This window comes from Perissodus microlepis, chromosome 1 (genome assembly GCF_051167445.1).
Source record: "Perissodus microlepis isolate ML-2025 ecotype Zambia chromosome 1, ASM5116744v1, whole genome shotgun sequence".
Classification (NCBI taxonomy): Eukaryota; Metazoa; Chordata; class Actinopteri; order Cichliformes; family Cichlidae; genus Perissodus; species Perissodus microlepis.
Window position 1 is genome coordinate 38,096,359 of NC_140461.1, and position 17,117 is coordinate 38,113,475.

The following is a 17,117-nucleotide window of genomic DNA, read 5'->3' on the forward strand; positions in this document are numbered from 1 at the left end:
TGCAATAAAACCGTTTGTAAAGGGAGGCTTTATTACAGGGGTGTCGTATTCAGACTGCAATACTTGTAGCTTCATACATATAAAAACTGCTAAAAGAGTGAGTCTGCAAATCTATTTAAATACTGTTTAAAGTGTTCTTACCTTCAACAGTGTATCATAGTTAGAATACCTGGCTTTTTACCCCACAAGGTTTTGTGCACCATTATTTTAAATTCCGAGATTCTTGATCTTTTGTCCAAACTTTTTACTAGTTGCTTGTAATGTACTCCTATTCAATTACACACTGAAGAACGTGAAAAACATGGAAGTTAACCATTAAGAGCAACTGGAGTTCACTTCCTTTCTCAAGGTTTATAAAAGCAGACATACTTTTATTGACCTTGAGAAAGGCTTTTAGAATCATAAGAAGAGTTTTCCCTGCCATAATCACATACAGTAATCATTTATTGAAAGTTGAGACTATAAAGCAGAGTTGTAGTGCTTACATCTGAGACATCGTTTTTGACTTGATGCATTTTGATATTATACAAAAAGCTGTGTGCTTAACTCTATATCTTATACCCTTATCCATCCTTTAAACCAGACCTTCCCAAAGTGTGGGGCCCGCCCCCTAGGGGGGGCGCAGAGCCATTGCAGGGGGGGCGGGGTATGAAAAGGGGGGAAAAAACAAAAAACAAAACGCTTGGACACTGCTAGCACAGGGCGCCCACAGAAACGCAAAGCAGGAGATGAAGCATCACTGAATATGTTTCCAAACCAACTTCATTCTAAGCCAAAGACTAGAAAATATGGTGAAGCATATCTGCCCTTTGGCTTCACCTGCACAAGTGCCGAGGTAGGTCTCTCTGCAGGATTGGTTTTCCCTGCGTCTGGAGCAGCGCTGGGCTCTTCAAATCACGGAATACAACTGTTCACTTGCACTGATGACAGCTATAGCTGAAACGTATTCATGTTGCTTAAAAGTAAACACTCAGTGAGTGCTGGCATTTTGTTTGTTTAAAGCAGTGGTTCCCAAACTTTTTTTGCTGGGCCCCCCTTTGTTTTACAAGAAAAATGTCCCCCCCCCCTCCGCGCACGCACGCACGCACAAACACATCCTCCAACCACACACGCCCATATTTTGCTCCATTGCGGTTTATTTCACACCTCAAAACATTTAGTAAACAATTAAGCAAATACAAGTAAACTGCAATAAATTACAGGTAGTAATAAAATAAACTACTAACTCTTTTATGCTACGTCCACACCTACACAGGTATTTTTGAAAACGCAGCTGTTTCGAATCACCGAAAACGTGTGTGAAGCTTAATTCTTTTCCTATACATTTTCACACTTTAGTTTTCAGGTTCTCACATTTTGCACCGTATTTACTTTCATATTGTTCCTCCTCGAGTGCTGCCACAGCCTGAGATGAACTGGAGGCTTTAGTGCTGGCCAGAAGACCAGGAGCTCCACGTGTGTTAACAAGGAATTTAGAAGGTCGCCCATCGTTGTTGTGTATGGTGATATATGATGATTCAGCTGTAGTGTAATTAAAAAGGAGAGGTGGGTCACTGCATAGTGCAGGGGTCCCCAACTCCAGGCCTCGAGGGCCGGTGTCCTGCAGTTATTAGATGTGTCCTTGATCCAACACAGCTGATTTAAATGGCTAAATGACCTCCTCAACATGTCTTGAAGTTCTCCAGAGGCCTGGGAATGAACTAATCATTTGATTCAGGTGTGATGACCCAGGGTGAAATCTAAAACCTGCAGGACACTGGCCCTCGAGGCCTGGAGTTGGGGACCCTGGCGTAGTGTAACAGCTGCCGTTGTAATGTAGTGTATTGCCGCATGGTGGCGCCTCCTTTCTCATGACTGGTGTGTCACTCCCTTTTTGTTCTTCTTCGCACTCTCTCTGTAATGGATTCTTCCGTGTACGCAGACTAGTGAGCTCTCAAGTAAGGTGTGGTTGAGGTAGCACATGAATGGCCCTACCGACCTGAGTTGTGCACAAAGTTATGACTTCCAGTTCTTGAAGATAATTTTTTTAGCGATGCGTGAGGCAGTAACAACTATGTTTGATTTATGTGCTTCCATTTATGTGCTTATGTCACCTAACATGAACAGTTTAGGTGTGGCAACTAAACCGTGTGGAAAGGTCTTCACATATCCTCCGACAGGCCCTTTGAGTAGGCGTACAAGACCATACAGCGTGCACATAGTTTTCAGTGGGTGTTTGCAGTGTGTGCATATGTTTGAGTGTGTGAGGCCCATTTGGAACATCCTTTGTCCTATATATTGTGTTCTATGGAGAGTTTTGCATGTTGTAAGTTGCTGTATTAGGATCAGACGTTTTGATATGGGTTGATGGAAAGATCTTGCTCCCGTTTTGCAGTTTTATGGGAAATGGAATCACCAATTTTACACATTTTATATGTGTTTGATAACCATTTAGGGGTAGAGATATTTTAAATATTTTGTTGCCCATGTAGACATTTGAGTTCATTTTACTGGGGTAAATCATTTTTGTGGGCTGGACTTAAAATCAGAGATCTTTACTTGTCAACAGAGAGCTTGTTTTAGGTTCAGCCATGGGCCGTCTAACAAGCTTGATTTGATCCATTCTGAGTCATACAGCGATCTGTTGGCTAAAAAGTAGTGATACAAATTTGGTCATTCTAGACCTTTGTGTTTTGGTTTTTGTGAAGTTTTTAAACTAATTTGTTATTGTGGAGGTTTGCTGAGTGAGGCAGAATAAAAATAGTTCAAAAGGTCGACGATCCAGTGTTTTTCTTCACAACTGTGGTTTAGTGTGTTGTATTTAAAGTGCAGAACAGTTGCAGTCTCTTATCCATGTGTTCTAATGTGTTATCTTTAGACAATTATTTTTTTCAAAATGTACAGAGAGCACATAATTTAACAATACACGACTCAGATTAATAATAATGGAAATAATGATTTGTGATGAAATTCAGTGCAATAGAAAACTAGCTTTCTTTGCAGAATTACACTGAAAATATTTTGGCTCTTATTCTGGTCCCAGGTTATTTTCCTACCAGGAACCAAGGGGAAGTTGTCTAAACAGCTATGGTTACCTTTTCCCAAATACCAAGTCAATATTTTGCAGAAAAACGGGGGGTTCACTCAAGGATTGTATTCCAACTCGATTTATTATCTCTGAATTGTGTTCTTTCCAGGTAACAGAGTTGATTAGAAGTAATAGAAGTCCCAAATGCTGCAGTAATAACTGTTTCTTTCACTCTAACTTGTAAAAAGAAAAATCCCAGGCACCTTTAGAAGAGAGGCTTAGAATGATGGAAAATAACTCCTCCATGTTTTTTAAACCAACCCAGATGCCAGGATGAATGCCCAGTTGGCACTTATGGGCCACAGTGTGCTCACAAGTGTGACTGCCAGAACAGAGCCAAATGCTACCACATCAACGGTGCCTGCCTATGTAACGAAGGCTTCAAGGGGCCTAGCTGTCAGGATCGTTTCTGTCCCACTGGCCTGTATGGACTCATCTGTGACAAATACTGCCCCTGCATACATACAAACACACTCAGGTACTGGATAATTGCTCAGGCTTTCTTACTGTACAACACTTCAGTAGAATAGAATGTTTGAATTACTGTATCCAGTTAAAGTGGAGTTGATATTTTGTTTCACATATTTCTGCTTTTCCCACTAAACCTACTATAAAAGTAACTTTGTGTCGAGGGTGGTCAAAATGGGAGAACTACAAAACAATATACACACTGCAAAAAAAACCTTCTAATCTTCCTGCTCTTTCAGCTGTCACCCTCTGTCAGGAGAGTGCACCTGTGCTGCGGGATGGACTGGGCTTTACTGTGACGAGACCTGCCCACCAGGTTACTACGGTGAGGGCTGCAGAGAGCTGTGTGTTTGTGCTAATGGAGCCTACTGTGATGGCATCACTGGAGCTTGTATCTGTGCACCAGGATACATAGTAAGTGCAAAACAGTTCTGTGGCTTAACAACAACACGTTCCTTTCCCCCCCAGTTCAGTTATTGGAATTTTATTGGTTCTTTTTGTTTTGTCTCACTCTAAACTTGCCAAATATAGATTATGGGATTATGGGAAGATTTAACACTGAGTATTTTTAAAACAAACTATTATCTTCAAACTATCTACAAGTTAGAGGGAGCCCACAGAAAAGGATGAGCCAGTTGCCTTGCTTCTTGCCTAACTACATTGTGCTATGGAAACAAATAGACAACTCGTCTCTCAAAGCAAATACTTTGATTCTTCTCTAAGCTGCTCGTTCTACCATTTGCCATCTGCAACCCTACCATTTCACCTGTGTGTTTTTAATTGATTAATTCTAAGTTCATGAGAATGCCTCAATTTGCTGGACAATGTAATTGCACACAAATCAATATATATTTGAGGAGATCATTTATTTTCTATTAAAGAGCCACAATTCATGTGTTTATCATTTTTGGAATACTCTGCGCAGAGATTGCAAGAAAACAGCATTTTTTATTTTGTAAAACTTTTTATTTTGTATTTTCAAACATTTGCTGTTTGTTTTACAATCAAAACTGTATATTATATTATATTATATTATATTATATTATATTATATTATATTACATTACATTATCGGATGATACAACACGTGGACAGCATAGAGTGAAATTCAGTTTTCACCACCACCCATTCTATTCCACAGTCTTAAGAGAAACATAATGTCTTTGATCAGAGCATGCAGCTATTCACTAAAACTTGCCTAATTAACATCCTCCACATCTGTCAGAACTTTTAAGTTTAAGTGCATTGCATCAGCCATAGGTCTATTCATAAGAAAAAAGCACAGGCTCAGAGGCTTTAACGGCAAGAAATCAAAAGGATTTCCTCAGAAAGAATTGCACATGTAAATGAGGTTCCTAGTATTATTTAACCTGAAGACAGGTTAAAAATAATGAACAACTTCCACCTGGTTGAGGAGAGGGTATTTACAGCCAGTGTGTGCAGAAGATGCACAGAGAAGGCGTAGGACATCCTCTAACAACTGGTGCTGTTGACTCTGCAGGTTTAGACACAGAGCTAATATGGCTCGCAAAGCAGAAAGGCTAATGCAGGTGCAACTCGTATGATGTATGACAAAGAGAGCACGAGTGTCAGGATGGTACAAAAGTATGTGGAGTTTCTGCCTATATGTAACAGTGAGAGTACCTTAAAGGTTTGCATGCAGTAATATTTAAAATCTCTTATGTTGATTTGTCTGTAACTAGTGCAGATGTATGCTCCGTTTTATTAAGCAGGTCTTGTTCCCATTTTGATGAGTAAGTTTAGGTGAAGTTTAGTTTGCCTTCTAATCTTACATCATATTTAGAAAGTTTGGTGTGCTCTGAATTATCAATGCTAATTGCCAGTTGTACAAAGTAAATTAGCATTTGTCCATGAAGTCAGTCCAGCATTTTGGTCAGTGGTTGGACGTAGCGTTTCATAAATAAAGTTGGCATGGCCGTAAACTTACAAGATGGGCCCAAAGCTGTGCCACTGTATATAAAGCTGTGAGACCTATACTTGCTCCAGTGATGTGGTTGTCCAATAATGTCTTTCCAATTACACTAAGTGAGTTATAGTAATGCTTAAGATGAAACCCTCATTATCCTTATAAGAGATCTTACCTCGGTGTGTCCTGTTTGGATCTTTGGTCTTTCAATGCTGTCTGTTATTGTCAGCTCACAGAGGCAAGAACCAAATCAAACAGTCACATCAAGGCAATTCATATTCTGTATCGTCTGTATCATCAGTTTCATTGGGGTCTGTTCCATGAGCTGTTTTTCTATCATTTAATACATAAGTGTTGAGAGGAGACCTTTGACACACCTTTTATTATATCGATGCTTATACTACAACCATAACTGAAGACGAATGTCAAATTAACATCTTTACAAAACCCAACCAAAACACAATAAACACACATGAAGACAAAACAAATGGTGTCCGTTTGATTTTCACAGAAATGTAAAACTAAACCATCTTCAGTTACTTTACACAAAACTCCACTGATTCCCCAAACAGAGACAAACTCTTCAGTGTTAGACACCATTTCATAATAAACAAATTCTACTTTTAAACGTGCACCTACTATCCCCTTGAACATAATTTCAGAATGAACTGATCCTGCCCCTTCATTTTGTTCCTCCTTGTGAGCCATGTACTCATCTTAGCTTGACCTATTAAAAAAATAATTAAGCAAACCTTTCAACGCTGCACCACAGAGTACTTTGGACCCAGGATAAAGAGACCCACCTCTAAAACAATCCCAAGCCCAGGAAGCCACTGTCACAGCAAAGAAAAGAGGCCAGCAGGCCTGGGACAGCCAAGCCACAGGCGCTGCAGTGTTTCCTTGGTCCGACAGAAAAGACTGTGGCTCCCCGTTCTTGGATCTTTATGTTCCACGTGTTTATGCATAGCCATGACCCCATGCACCACTCTCCACTGGAGAGCCACACTGTGTTTCTCTATGGGAAGCTTGTACAGGGACGTCCAACTGTCAGATGAAATTGGTTTGTTACCTGCAGAGTGAGTGCCCAGTGCAGCCCTTAAGAGTCTGGGAAGACCACCCATGACCTGTTCCACCAGCTTCTCCTGAAGGCACAGAGATCTCACTCCAGTCTCCTAAGCCAGCTTGGCAGCTGTTTTCCACTGGCCTGCTGTCCTCAGCCCCGCCAGCTTTGTTAGGCCAGCATTTATGAGGAACCTCTGAACACTAACAGTGCTGAGCATCATACTTGGTATCAAGGGATTGTAAAGTAAAGCCTCCTCTACATTACCATCTTTACAATAAAAACAGTCCAGTTCCAAGCATGCAAAACAGACTGGTAAAAACAGGAGGTCAGCATGAAGTCTATTCCAGTTAGGTTTATGAGAAACAGGTCCGTTACTCTGTGAAGCAGCGTAGATGCCGCTTTGAACCAGGGTGGTTGTTGCTTATGATAAAGATACCGTTGTGCTGTCTGAAAGCGTAATGCTGTGAGGCAGCTAAGAAGAGTCAATCAAACTCTGACCCCCTCTGACACACAGACTCCTTTTTTCTCTGATGATTTTTAATAACATTTAAATTTACAATAAACTCCACCGATCTCACCTGGACCCACAGCACCAACGCTCTGGTAAATAAGGCCCAGCAGCGGCTGCACTACCACTACAATAACTTGGACTGGAAGTTCTCCTGGTCTTCTACCGCACCTCGGTGGAAAGCATGCTCTCCTGCTGCCTGGATATTTGGTACGCAGGGGCCACTACTAAAAAAGGGAAGGCTGCGCAGAAGGTAAAAATCATTGGCTGTCATTTGCCACCCCTGGAGCCCATTGCCAGATAACCATCACCACCATCACAGGTGACCCTTTGCTCCCCGCCCAAAACCTGTTTGACCCACCGCCCTCTGGTCTGCGCCTCAGGTCAGTCAGGTCTCCCAACTCCAGACTCACAAACAGCTTCTTCCCCTGGGCCATTCAGACTATTAACAAACACTATCCGCTGAAAGCCCACCCGTGGGGGGTCAATTTGAGTAACCCTCATTACTCTACACTATACTTACACAAGTCCTTTGCTCTACTTCCAAGCACTTTGTTTTCTATGTGTGCCTTTTTTATTTTGTGCCTTTCTCTTGTATATATTCAACTGTATACCTTTCTCCAGTTTATTGCTGCTGTCTTACTGTTTACATTTTATTCCTGCAGAGTTGGCGTCTAGCACTCATAATTTCGTTGTACATGTACAATTACAATATAGGGCTATTGTTTCCTGTTCTATTCAAGTGAATATTAAATTAAACAGCAGTGGAGAATGTGTTTTATTACAGTAAATGATTTCTGAAATTGTTGTAACGAAGTTTAAGGATGTAATTCCTCCACTGTTATCGTCTTCAATGTTATTTAGCAACAGTTCAGAGCAGTTACCTAACTCTAATCCCACAGAGGTCGATTAACTTGTTAATAGTTTTCTCTCCTCACTGTTTATGACTCTGGATACTGTGTCTCCTCTGAAAATAGCCTTGAATCAGAAGTTCTTGACTCCCTGGTTAAATCCACAATGGCACGCCTTCAAGCAGACAACCTGAAACCTGGAGAGAAAATTGCATCTCACTGACTTAGAAGAGTTTGCTCCACTATATAAGAAAAAGCCCTCTGTGAAGCGAGGACATCTTAGTATTCATCATTGATTGAAGTTGGTTTCTTCTCAGCACTGCAGCCAGGCTGACAAAGAGTCAGGGCTGTGTTGAGCTTCCTTTAACCATAACTAGTGATGACTTGACAAATTTCTTCACAAATAAAATTTCAACCATTGGAGAAATTATTTGTAACCATCTGACAAACCTGTCATTACGTACAGCTACTTTCAATAGTACTAATATTTAAATAGACTATTTAAGCTACTATCCAAAAATTCTTCAAAGAGTAGTTATGAAACAATTAACTGCAGATCATCTATCAAGTAGAGCACAATTTTTTCACGTAAACGTAGAGTCTTCTTCACAGACTGCCGTTAATGACGTAGTTCCACAGGGTCCTGTGCTAGGACCAGTTCTGTTTACATTATACTTTCATTCTGCAGTATTATTAGAATGCACAGCACACATTTGCAGATGACACCCAGCACATCATTTAGTTAAACTGAAATACATTCCTAGATGTAAAGACCTGGATGACTGCTTATTCCCTGCTTCTGAATTTAGATAAACAGAAGCTATTGTACTCGTCCTGAAAAGTCTTAGAAACATGGTGTCTAACCAGATAATTACTCTGGATGGAATAATTTTGGACTCCAGTAACACTGTGAGGAATTTGGAGTCTAGTTTATATGCCACGTTAAATTGTTAATTATTATTAATCTCTGGTTTTCTTTCTCAGTTTTGTTTTGTCTGCTCCCCTCATTCCCAGCCAGTTGCAACAGATGGCTGACCATCCCAGTTCTGCCAGAGGTATCTTCCTGTTAAAAGGACGTTTTAACAGTTATTTTCCCATAGATTTGCAGAAACAAAGCCTAATATTAAAGTCCCCAGCCCCCCAGGTCACTGAATAATTAATGTGTTACAATAACACACTTAACATATTCAGAGTTTAAAACCTTTGCACCTTTTCTGGATTTAGATCCAGAGGGAGTTATTAATCAGTTTCAGGTGCTTTGGTGTTAATGAAGTTAACCGCAGGCGCACTAGAGGGGCAAAATGACATATTTTTCCCATCCTCTTATTTTCTGACAGTTTTTTCACTACTTCTGTATTTGGCTTAGGTCATTGTCACTAGTGGTATTATGAGGTGATACCTAGTGACACTTTGCTGTCTCTCCAGGCACAGTCTCAGGAGAAGGATACAGGATGTTGGTCTAGGAGACCTGGACACAAAAGTAGAACGTCCTTGTGTTACGTACAGCTCAAAATGGCCTCCATACAAGAACGTAGTAAGCTCCAATACTGACCAGTAAGAAATCAACACACTCACACTGCAATGGTGTACACAATGTTTATTTTTTCCCCTCCTACTGGCAGAGGACACAACTCCGGTCTGGAATCCAAGGCCCAAAGCAGCCGTGGTCAGGATTGTTAGCCTTATCAGGCCTGGTGTTGTTCGAGGGTGGGTCTTTACACCAGATCCTGGGGCTTCCACTCTGGAGCTCAAACTTCTCTAAATCTTGACCAGTTTCCTTTCCTTGGGCACAGATAGTGTCCAGTCCAGTGTTTTTATCCCAGCAAATCCACATGAATCCTAATTCAAACGAGTCCTCCCTCCAGCATCATCAGATTATTTTACCTGCCCTCTCCCCTTTATAGAGAAGGCCTAAAATCCTTCCCAATCAACTGCTCCCTGTTCTCAACTCCAAATAGCTGGCTGTTGGACTAGAGTAGAATCTCCACTCCCACATGGGTGTGGCCCACACAAGACACAAAAACACCAAAGCATGCAATTAGTAAAAAAATGAAAAGTAATGCCAACCAAAATGTTCAGTGGAGGATTCTCTCAACTCTTTTCCACAATGGTACACTCTGCAACACTTAATCTATGAGGAGGACCAACATCTGCTCTTTTGTGCAAGGAGGAACAGGATGAGCACGACCAGAACCCTACAAATGACCTCTCGTAGGTGTGGTCAGGCTCACCCTGATCACATATGAGAGAAGTGAAAGGGTCGGCAGAACCCTTTAACATCATCAGGTTCCTTCACACAACAATCCCAGGCTTCATGTCGCAATGATATGAGAGGATGAAGAAATTGATACTACTGACTGACCCCCATACTCACCTGACTTAAATCCAATAGAAGACCTGATGTTGTTGGATGAACAGAAACATTGTTTCCCCTGGACACCACATGTTGTTCCAACATTGTCAGGCATCATTACAAGTATCTGTATGCCATACAAACTAAAACGCACCAATTTGGAGTTGCTGCAATTAAATCTTTCACTTTAATTTTCAGGGTGTCTGTGAATTTAGGTTCATGATTTTAATTTCTATCAAACGGTGCCTCATACTTTTGTTGCTAACACATTACCCAGTCCATATCTGTATAGATATCCAGCACAATTTTCCCCTATTGAGATCTGATGCGTTTTCCAAGTGTTCCTGTAATTGTTAGTAGTGTAGAGGCAATCACAGTCGTTGATGATCTGCTAACCAAGTACAGCAGCAGCAGTTTGATACTCAGTCTCTCCATTCCTATAGTGACAGTGATGGTATTTGTTTATTTTAGAGGACTACATAGAGTTGTTAAATTGTTTTGCTTTCCTCCAAGGCTGCACAGCTAGTGTTTGGGTTATGAAGTAAAACACGCATTATTTTTGTTTTATTATCTTTGATTTAAAAACTGAAAATAACTGGCTTTTAGAACAAAAATTTAAATCAAAGTTGCCAAGTAAATGATCATTAATCCACCAATCTGTACATAATTATTATACAAGAGGTGACTTTACAGTCCTGGGAAATTCAGTTGATTTTCCTTACTGAACACATTGATGTTCAATTTTATTTATTTTTCAAGTGTTTCAAATTTAATAAGAGCTCTTTCTCCTCCTGTCTTTTGGATAGCTTTGTGAATATTAGATTAATAGCAATTTAAAGGCAGCAGGTTTGAAGCATACAATTTTAATTGGCAAAGTTTATATGTTGGAGGTCCCAGTCAATGTGTCATGGTGCCTGAGATTTCAGATGTGTGAAGCTTGCTCTCACAGCATGCTATCAGCACAGGATAAGGTTAGATATCCTGCTAATGCCAAGCTGTCTGTCTCACCACTACGACATGTCCTTTATTGATTAGTCTGCAGTCTAGCTACTCTCTCATGTGTTCATCAGTAAATGTTACATACAAAGCATTTATGCTTATGTGAATCAGTAGATGAGGCAAGTTGAGAGTCAGGAGTCTTTGTTACTGTGATTTCTGGAGGTTCTGGGTTTCATTATCAATGTAGATAAACTAACAGCTTACAACAACACAACATTTTCTCTTGTGGCAATGTAATAAGCATGAAAATCAAATAACTTGAAGCATGTTGTGACTATGCATGGGTATTGATAAGATTTTCACGATTCCGATTCCATTTTCGATTCTGTTTAACGATTCGATTCTTTATCGATTCTTTTAAAAAAAAGGAGAACACTAAGGTCGATTAGCTTAGAACTTTGTTTTATATCTTCTCTTTGAACAAGATAGAAATTTAGGAGTAACATGGCCTTACAAACCCAACAGTGAGATCTTAAGAGATCCAGCCTGCGGCTCTTCAATGGGGTGTCACAGGGTCCCCAGGAAAAAAATGTAAATGTAAAATAAAATGTAAAATAATAAAATAAATATTCTTCTGTAGCAATAACAAAGTATAACATAAATTATTCTGTAGCAATTACACAGGAATATCCAGTAATGTCCCTGCCTACAATTAAACACATTCACTTACCGAAAATCGGGGCATCTGCTGTGGCAAATGGGTGCAAGCCTTTGACCACAAACTGAGTCACTGCTCGGTGACATTCGTCTATCCTGGCCTGAAAGGAGACGCTACCGGTAGACTGCAGCGAGAACTGCCAGCATCTGAGCCAGACTCTGTCTCTCTCATCATGGTCACCTAAATGCACAGCGATGGCAGGTTTTGTAATAAGGCAGATCGCGCTAACATAATATGCACTGTTAGTTGATTATTTACCTGCCGCATTAACGGGAGAGGACGTGCAAACGTTACCGCTGCTGCTGGGTTGAGATTCACGAGTCCGGAGCGGAATTAAAAACACGACATTCATTTAAGGTCATCGCGTGTTTTGTGAGCAAATGCTTTTGCATATTCGTAGTGTTTCCTCCCTTAAATGAAACATCTACTTTTCAAGTATTGCAAGTTGCCCTGTTGTCATCCGTTCTCGTAAAGTAAAACCAAACTTTTGAGCGTTTGAGCCGCTTAGGCGCCGTGTTTCCTGCCAGGTAAGCGACGCTCTGCAACGTGGTGACATCATTCGGGGCGACTGGAATCATTAAGGGAATCGTTTGCAAAAATGGCAAACAATTCAAAGGAATTGAAACAGTGGGAACCGGTTCTCAACAAGAACCGGGTTTCGATACCCATCCCTACTTGTGACTCATTTAAGCCTGAATATTGATTCATATGGAATGCCAGGGGAAGCTCATGTCAGTGAGTATGTCATTGCCTCAGAGCTTTAAAACAATGCAAAACCTTTTCTATTCTGACTCTTTATCCCAAATGTTTCAAGGCTCACACATTGCAGCCACAATGATACAGCTAGTTTAAAATAAGAGAGCAGAAGACACGGACTGTTGGAGGGAACTGGGAGTGGTCTTTGATTTTAATTTATAATTAGAAGGTTTCAGATTTTTCTGAAAAGGTTGCCTCTAGACAGCTGCATACACATACAGAACTCTCCAACATTAAAAATATTTATACATGTACATTAACATGTAACACATAGCACACATATACAGTTGGGTCCATAAATATTTGGACAGAGATTTTGGTGCTGTACATCACCACAATGATTTTTTTCACCCCTGTCCTGTTCAGTTCTTTAGCAATCAGAGTTATTGTCTGAAGGCCAAGAAAGATGGATTTATTTTACTAAGTAGATCATTATGGCTTTGCCATATTGGTCCACTTGATTGACCTTTGTTATTATTATTTATTTATTCAATTTATTTTATTTTAAGTCACAAATAGGACAGACATGCCTGGGGGCAGGGAAAGAAAGAAAGAAAGAAAGAAAGAAAGAAAGAAAGAAAGAAAGAAAGAAAAACAGAGGGGAAGAGGGACAGTGAGAGAAGACACTAAAAAACAAATCCGCTGGATCACCTGTTGATACAAAAAAAGAAAACAAGTAAAAGGAGAGCAACACAATAAAAACAGCACCGCAGCAATAACCTAGATAAGTGTAACTAACAGTAAATACTAAATATTGAATTTTATTTTGCAGCACACAAGACTGACAGCGCAGAATGTGCTTTGAGGTGGGAGGCAAGAAAGTCTGTGAGCACCTGTGTGCGTGAGCGCACTTGTATTCAAAAGGATTCTCCGTGTAATGTGCCTGCATGAAGCCGGCATGGAGGAGACATCTGGTGGCCCCCAGGAGCGTGAGAGCCCAAGGAGGACCATCGGAGGGGCAGCCACGCCACCCTCCTGGAAAGAGCTGAGGAGAGCCCCAGACAGGGGGTCACCTAGCAGCCATGGTGCAGAGGCCACAGCGAGCTGCAGTGACGGGCCCGCGAGCTCCGCCCGCAGCCAGCTGTGCCAGAGTGGACCGTGGTCTGGGTCCACTCTGGGCCCGACCGAGCCACAAGCGCCAGGCCCTGCCCTATGAATTTTAAATGAAACGAAGTGCAGACTAGACTCAGTTTTAATTCAGTGAGTTGAAAGAAAAGATTGCATAAAAATGAAGGGATTTTTAAACAAAACAATTATTTTTAAACAAAAATAATTGGTCAAATTAAATAACTGAGCATAAAATGTTCATTACTACATAATTGGTTGAAAACCCTTTGCTGGCAATGACAACCGGAAGTCTTGAACTCATGGAAATCACCAAATGCTGGGTTCCTCCTTTTCGTTTGGCCTTTTTACAGCTTTATTTGACAGGGTACAGTGAAGAGTGACAGAGAAGCAGAGGGCGAGAGATGGGGGAAGATATACAGCAAACGGTTGGAATCAAATGTGGGCCGGCTGGTCTCAGCCATGCGACATATGGTCACCTGCTCATCGCAATGAGCTAAATCAACACCCTGGGTTTCCTCCTTTTTAATGCTCTCACAGGCCTTTGCTACAGCAGCATTCAGTTGCTGTTTGTTTGTGGGCGTTTCTGTGCAAAGTTTAATCTTCAGCAAGTGAAATGCAGCTCAGTTGGGTTAAGATCAGGTTGTTTGCATTAATAAACTCCTGGGTTGCTTTGGCTGTATGTTGTGGCTTATTGTCCATCTGTATTATGAAACGCTGCCTAATCAATCTGACTGCATTTAGCTGGATTTGAGCAGACAGTCTCTGAACACCTCAGAGTTCATTCGTCTGTTTCTGTCCTGTGTGACATCATCAGTGAACACGAGTGTCCCAGTGTCACTGGCAACCATGCATGCCCAAGCCATCACACTGCCGACGCCGCGTTTTACCGATGATGTGGTGTGCTTTGGATCATGAGCTGTTCCACACCTTCTTCAGACTTTATTCTTGCCATCATTCTCGTAGAGGTTGATCTTGGTTTCATCTTTCCAAAGAATGTTTGTCCAGATCTGTGCTGGCTTTTTTAGGTGGGTTTTTTTTTTAGCAAAGTCTAGCCAGTCTATTCTTGAGGCTTATGAATGGCTTGCACCTTGCAGTGAACACCCTGTATTTACTTTCATGCGGTCTTCTCTTTATGGTAGACTTGGATATCGATACGTCTACCTCCTGGAGAGAGCTGTTCACTTGGTTGGCTGTTGTGAAGAGGTTTCTCTTTGCAATAGAAAGAATTCTGTGATCATCCTGGAAAGCTGTCTTCCTGTGGACGTCCAGGTCTTTTTGCATTGCTGAGTCCAATCCTAATATAGTAGCAACTTCTCTGATGGGTTTTTTCTGTCTTTGTGAGCTTAAGCATTGGTTGTTTCACCTTCACGGAGAGCTGATTTGACCACCTGTTGTCCATTCACAGCAAAATCTTCCAAATGCAAGCACTTCACCTCAAATCAACTCCAGGCCTTTTATCTTACCTTTACCATTATTTTTCAGTTCCTTCCTGTCTCCTTTTGTGTGACCAGGGTGACGACTGCTCTATCAGCTGTCTTGCAGGCCTGTACGGGATCAACTGCTCGTCATCGTGCTCCTGCCAAAACGAGATCTCCTGCTCACACATTGATGGTTCCTGCATCTGCAGAGAAGGTAGTGCTTTACAAGCACGTTCTTAAAGACAGAGTGTTGAAATTTCCTTCATTATTATGTTTATGTTTTAGAATTTGACAAGAGGAACAACTATCAAAATAGTTTTTGTAAGGAGTCACAGTCTTCACTGTAACTTGTTGTGTTTCCCTGAATGTCTAACATTTTCAGCAGAGCCTCTGGTACTTCTTTCTAATCTAAAAATGTACATGTGAATGTTCCTGTGGAGAAGCTGCAGAGCATATCGTTGACGAGAGCTTGAAAAACTGCTACTTTAAGTACTACATATTCTGTTGACTATTGAAATTAAAATGTTGATAGTGTTGCATTTATTTGAATCTGAAGAAAACCAGGCCTATCTGAAGTGAATGGGGAAGGGTGTATAACTTGAATTTCAGTGATCACCAGGAGATAAAAATGCTTGTTTTTATTTCAAGAGGTCAAGTGTGATAAAAACCTTTAAAAAAGTTAGGTTACATGGCCTTGACATAATGTTTCCAAACTCTTGCTTTATTCAAGTTGTGCTTCTAGTACACATACAAAAGTTAGTTTTTAGCTAATTCCACAAATTTGGGAATTTGCTGCTTTTTCTTTGTTATATTTTATAGTAACTCAGTGAAATCATTTGCAGCTTTTTTTGACAGATATTTTCTACACTTTCTGACTTTTCTAAACTCTTAAAGCAAATTGAGAAAATTTCAAACTATTTGATATTAAAAAGTTCCAGCCTTGAACTCCTAGCCCTGTTTTTGTTTGTTTGTTTGTTCTTATTGATCCTGCATTTGAAAACCAGAAACCCCAAATTTTCTCTAATCTCACCATTGAAACTTAAATCTCTAAAAATGTGAAGACATCAACTGTAACAATCTCCAGTCCTTACCTGGTCTTTTTTTCTGCTTGCTTAATATCTCTCAATATCAGCATGTTTAAATATTTATACACCTCTGAACGTGGTTGGGACCACAGGTAATTAAAATAGAGAGACATCTGAAGAAGCAGAAAACAGGACCAGGGCCTGAGAGCTTTGGTTAGAACAAGAACGAACCCTGTGAAACCCGCATACTCTCTCTCTCTCTCTTTAATCACCCATGACTTAATTTACTTTGATGTACTTTAATATGCTCAGTGTTTTTAGTGTGAAAAGCCCAGGAAATGGTGAAGGATGGAAGGGAATGACAAATAAGAAACATTTCTTATTACTTACATTCAAGTTAAGCAAAGCCTTTAAAAAGATAAATACATTTTTAAAAGTCATTTAAACAATAATCCAAAATATTACTGAACTGAACAGTTGAATTATCAGGATATATGTTTAGCATACGCTCTGATAATTCAATGTACAGCCCTTAGTAAAGATGAACTCCTGTGTCCTGCAGCTTGGCTTATTTCTATGACTTTTGTCACTGCAGGAAAAACTCAAACAACAACCAGACAGACTTACTTGGAAGAGGAAATGAAGTTAAACAGAAAAACGATTACTCAAACTGTTTGTTGGAAACACTTATCAAAGATGGGGAAAGCTCCAAATAAACTACTTTTGATAATCTGTTTAAACTGTAAATATGTCCGTCTGTCGGCTCGTGCCTCTTGGACACTGTTGCAGCTATAAAATAGGTATTGACATGTATTTAGTCATTATAACAAATACAGCAAAGATGGATAATGTAGAGAAAATAGGATCCACATTCTTATAAACCACAATTACACCAAGTTAGAAGAAAAGTCATAAAATAAATCAAAATCACAAGGTCAAACATACGGAAATATAAAA

At 40.4% G+C, this 17,117-nt stretch overlaps 1 protein-coding gene across 3 annotated transcripts in view; it reads left to right on the forward strand.

Annotated features, from left to right (window-relative positions):
* LOC146394232 (multiple epidermal growth factor-like domains protein 11) overlaps positions 1-17,117 on the forward strand; it is a 243,083-nt gene that overhangs the window by 175,892 nt on the left and 50,074 nt on the right. For all 3 annotated transcript variants that reach the window (XM_084922899.1, XM_084922887.1, XM_084922893.1), the window contains 3 exons: positions 3,333-3,545; positions 3,775-3,949; positions 15,229-15,349. In XM_084922899.1, coding sequence (XP_084779025.1) covers positions 3,333-3,545; positions 3,775-3,949; positions 15,229-15,349 — 509 coding nt within the window. The remainder of the gene's footprint in view (positions 1-3,332; positions 3,546-3,774; positions 3,950-15,228; positions 15,350-17,117) is intronic.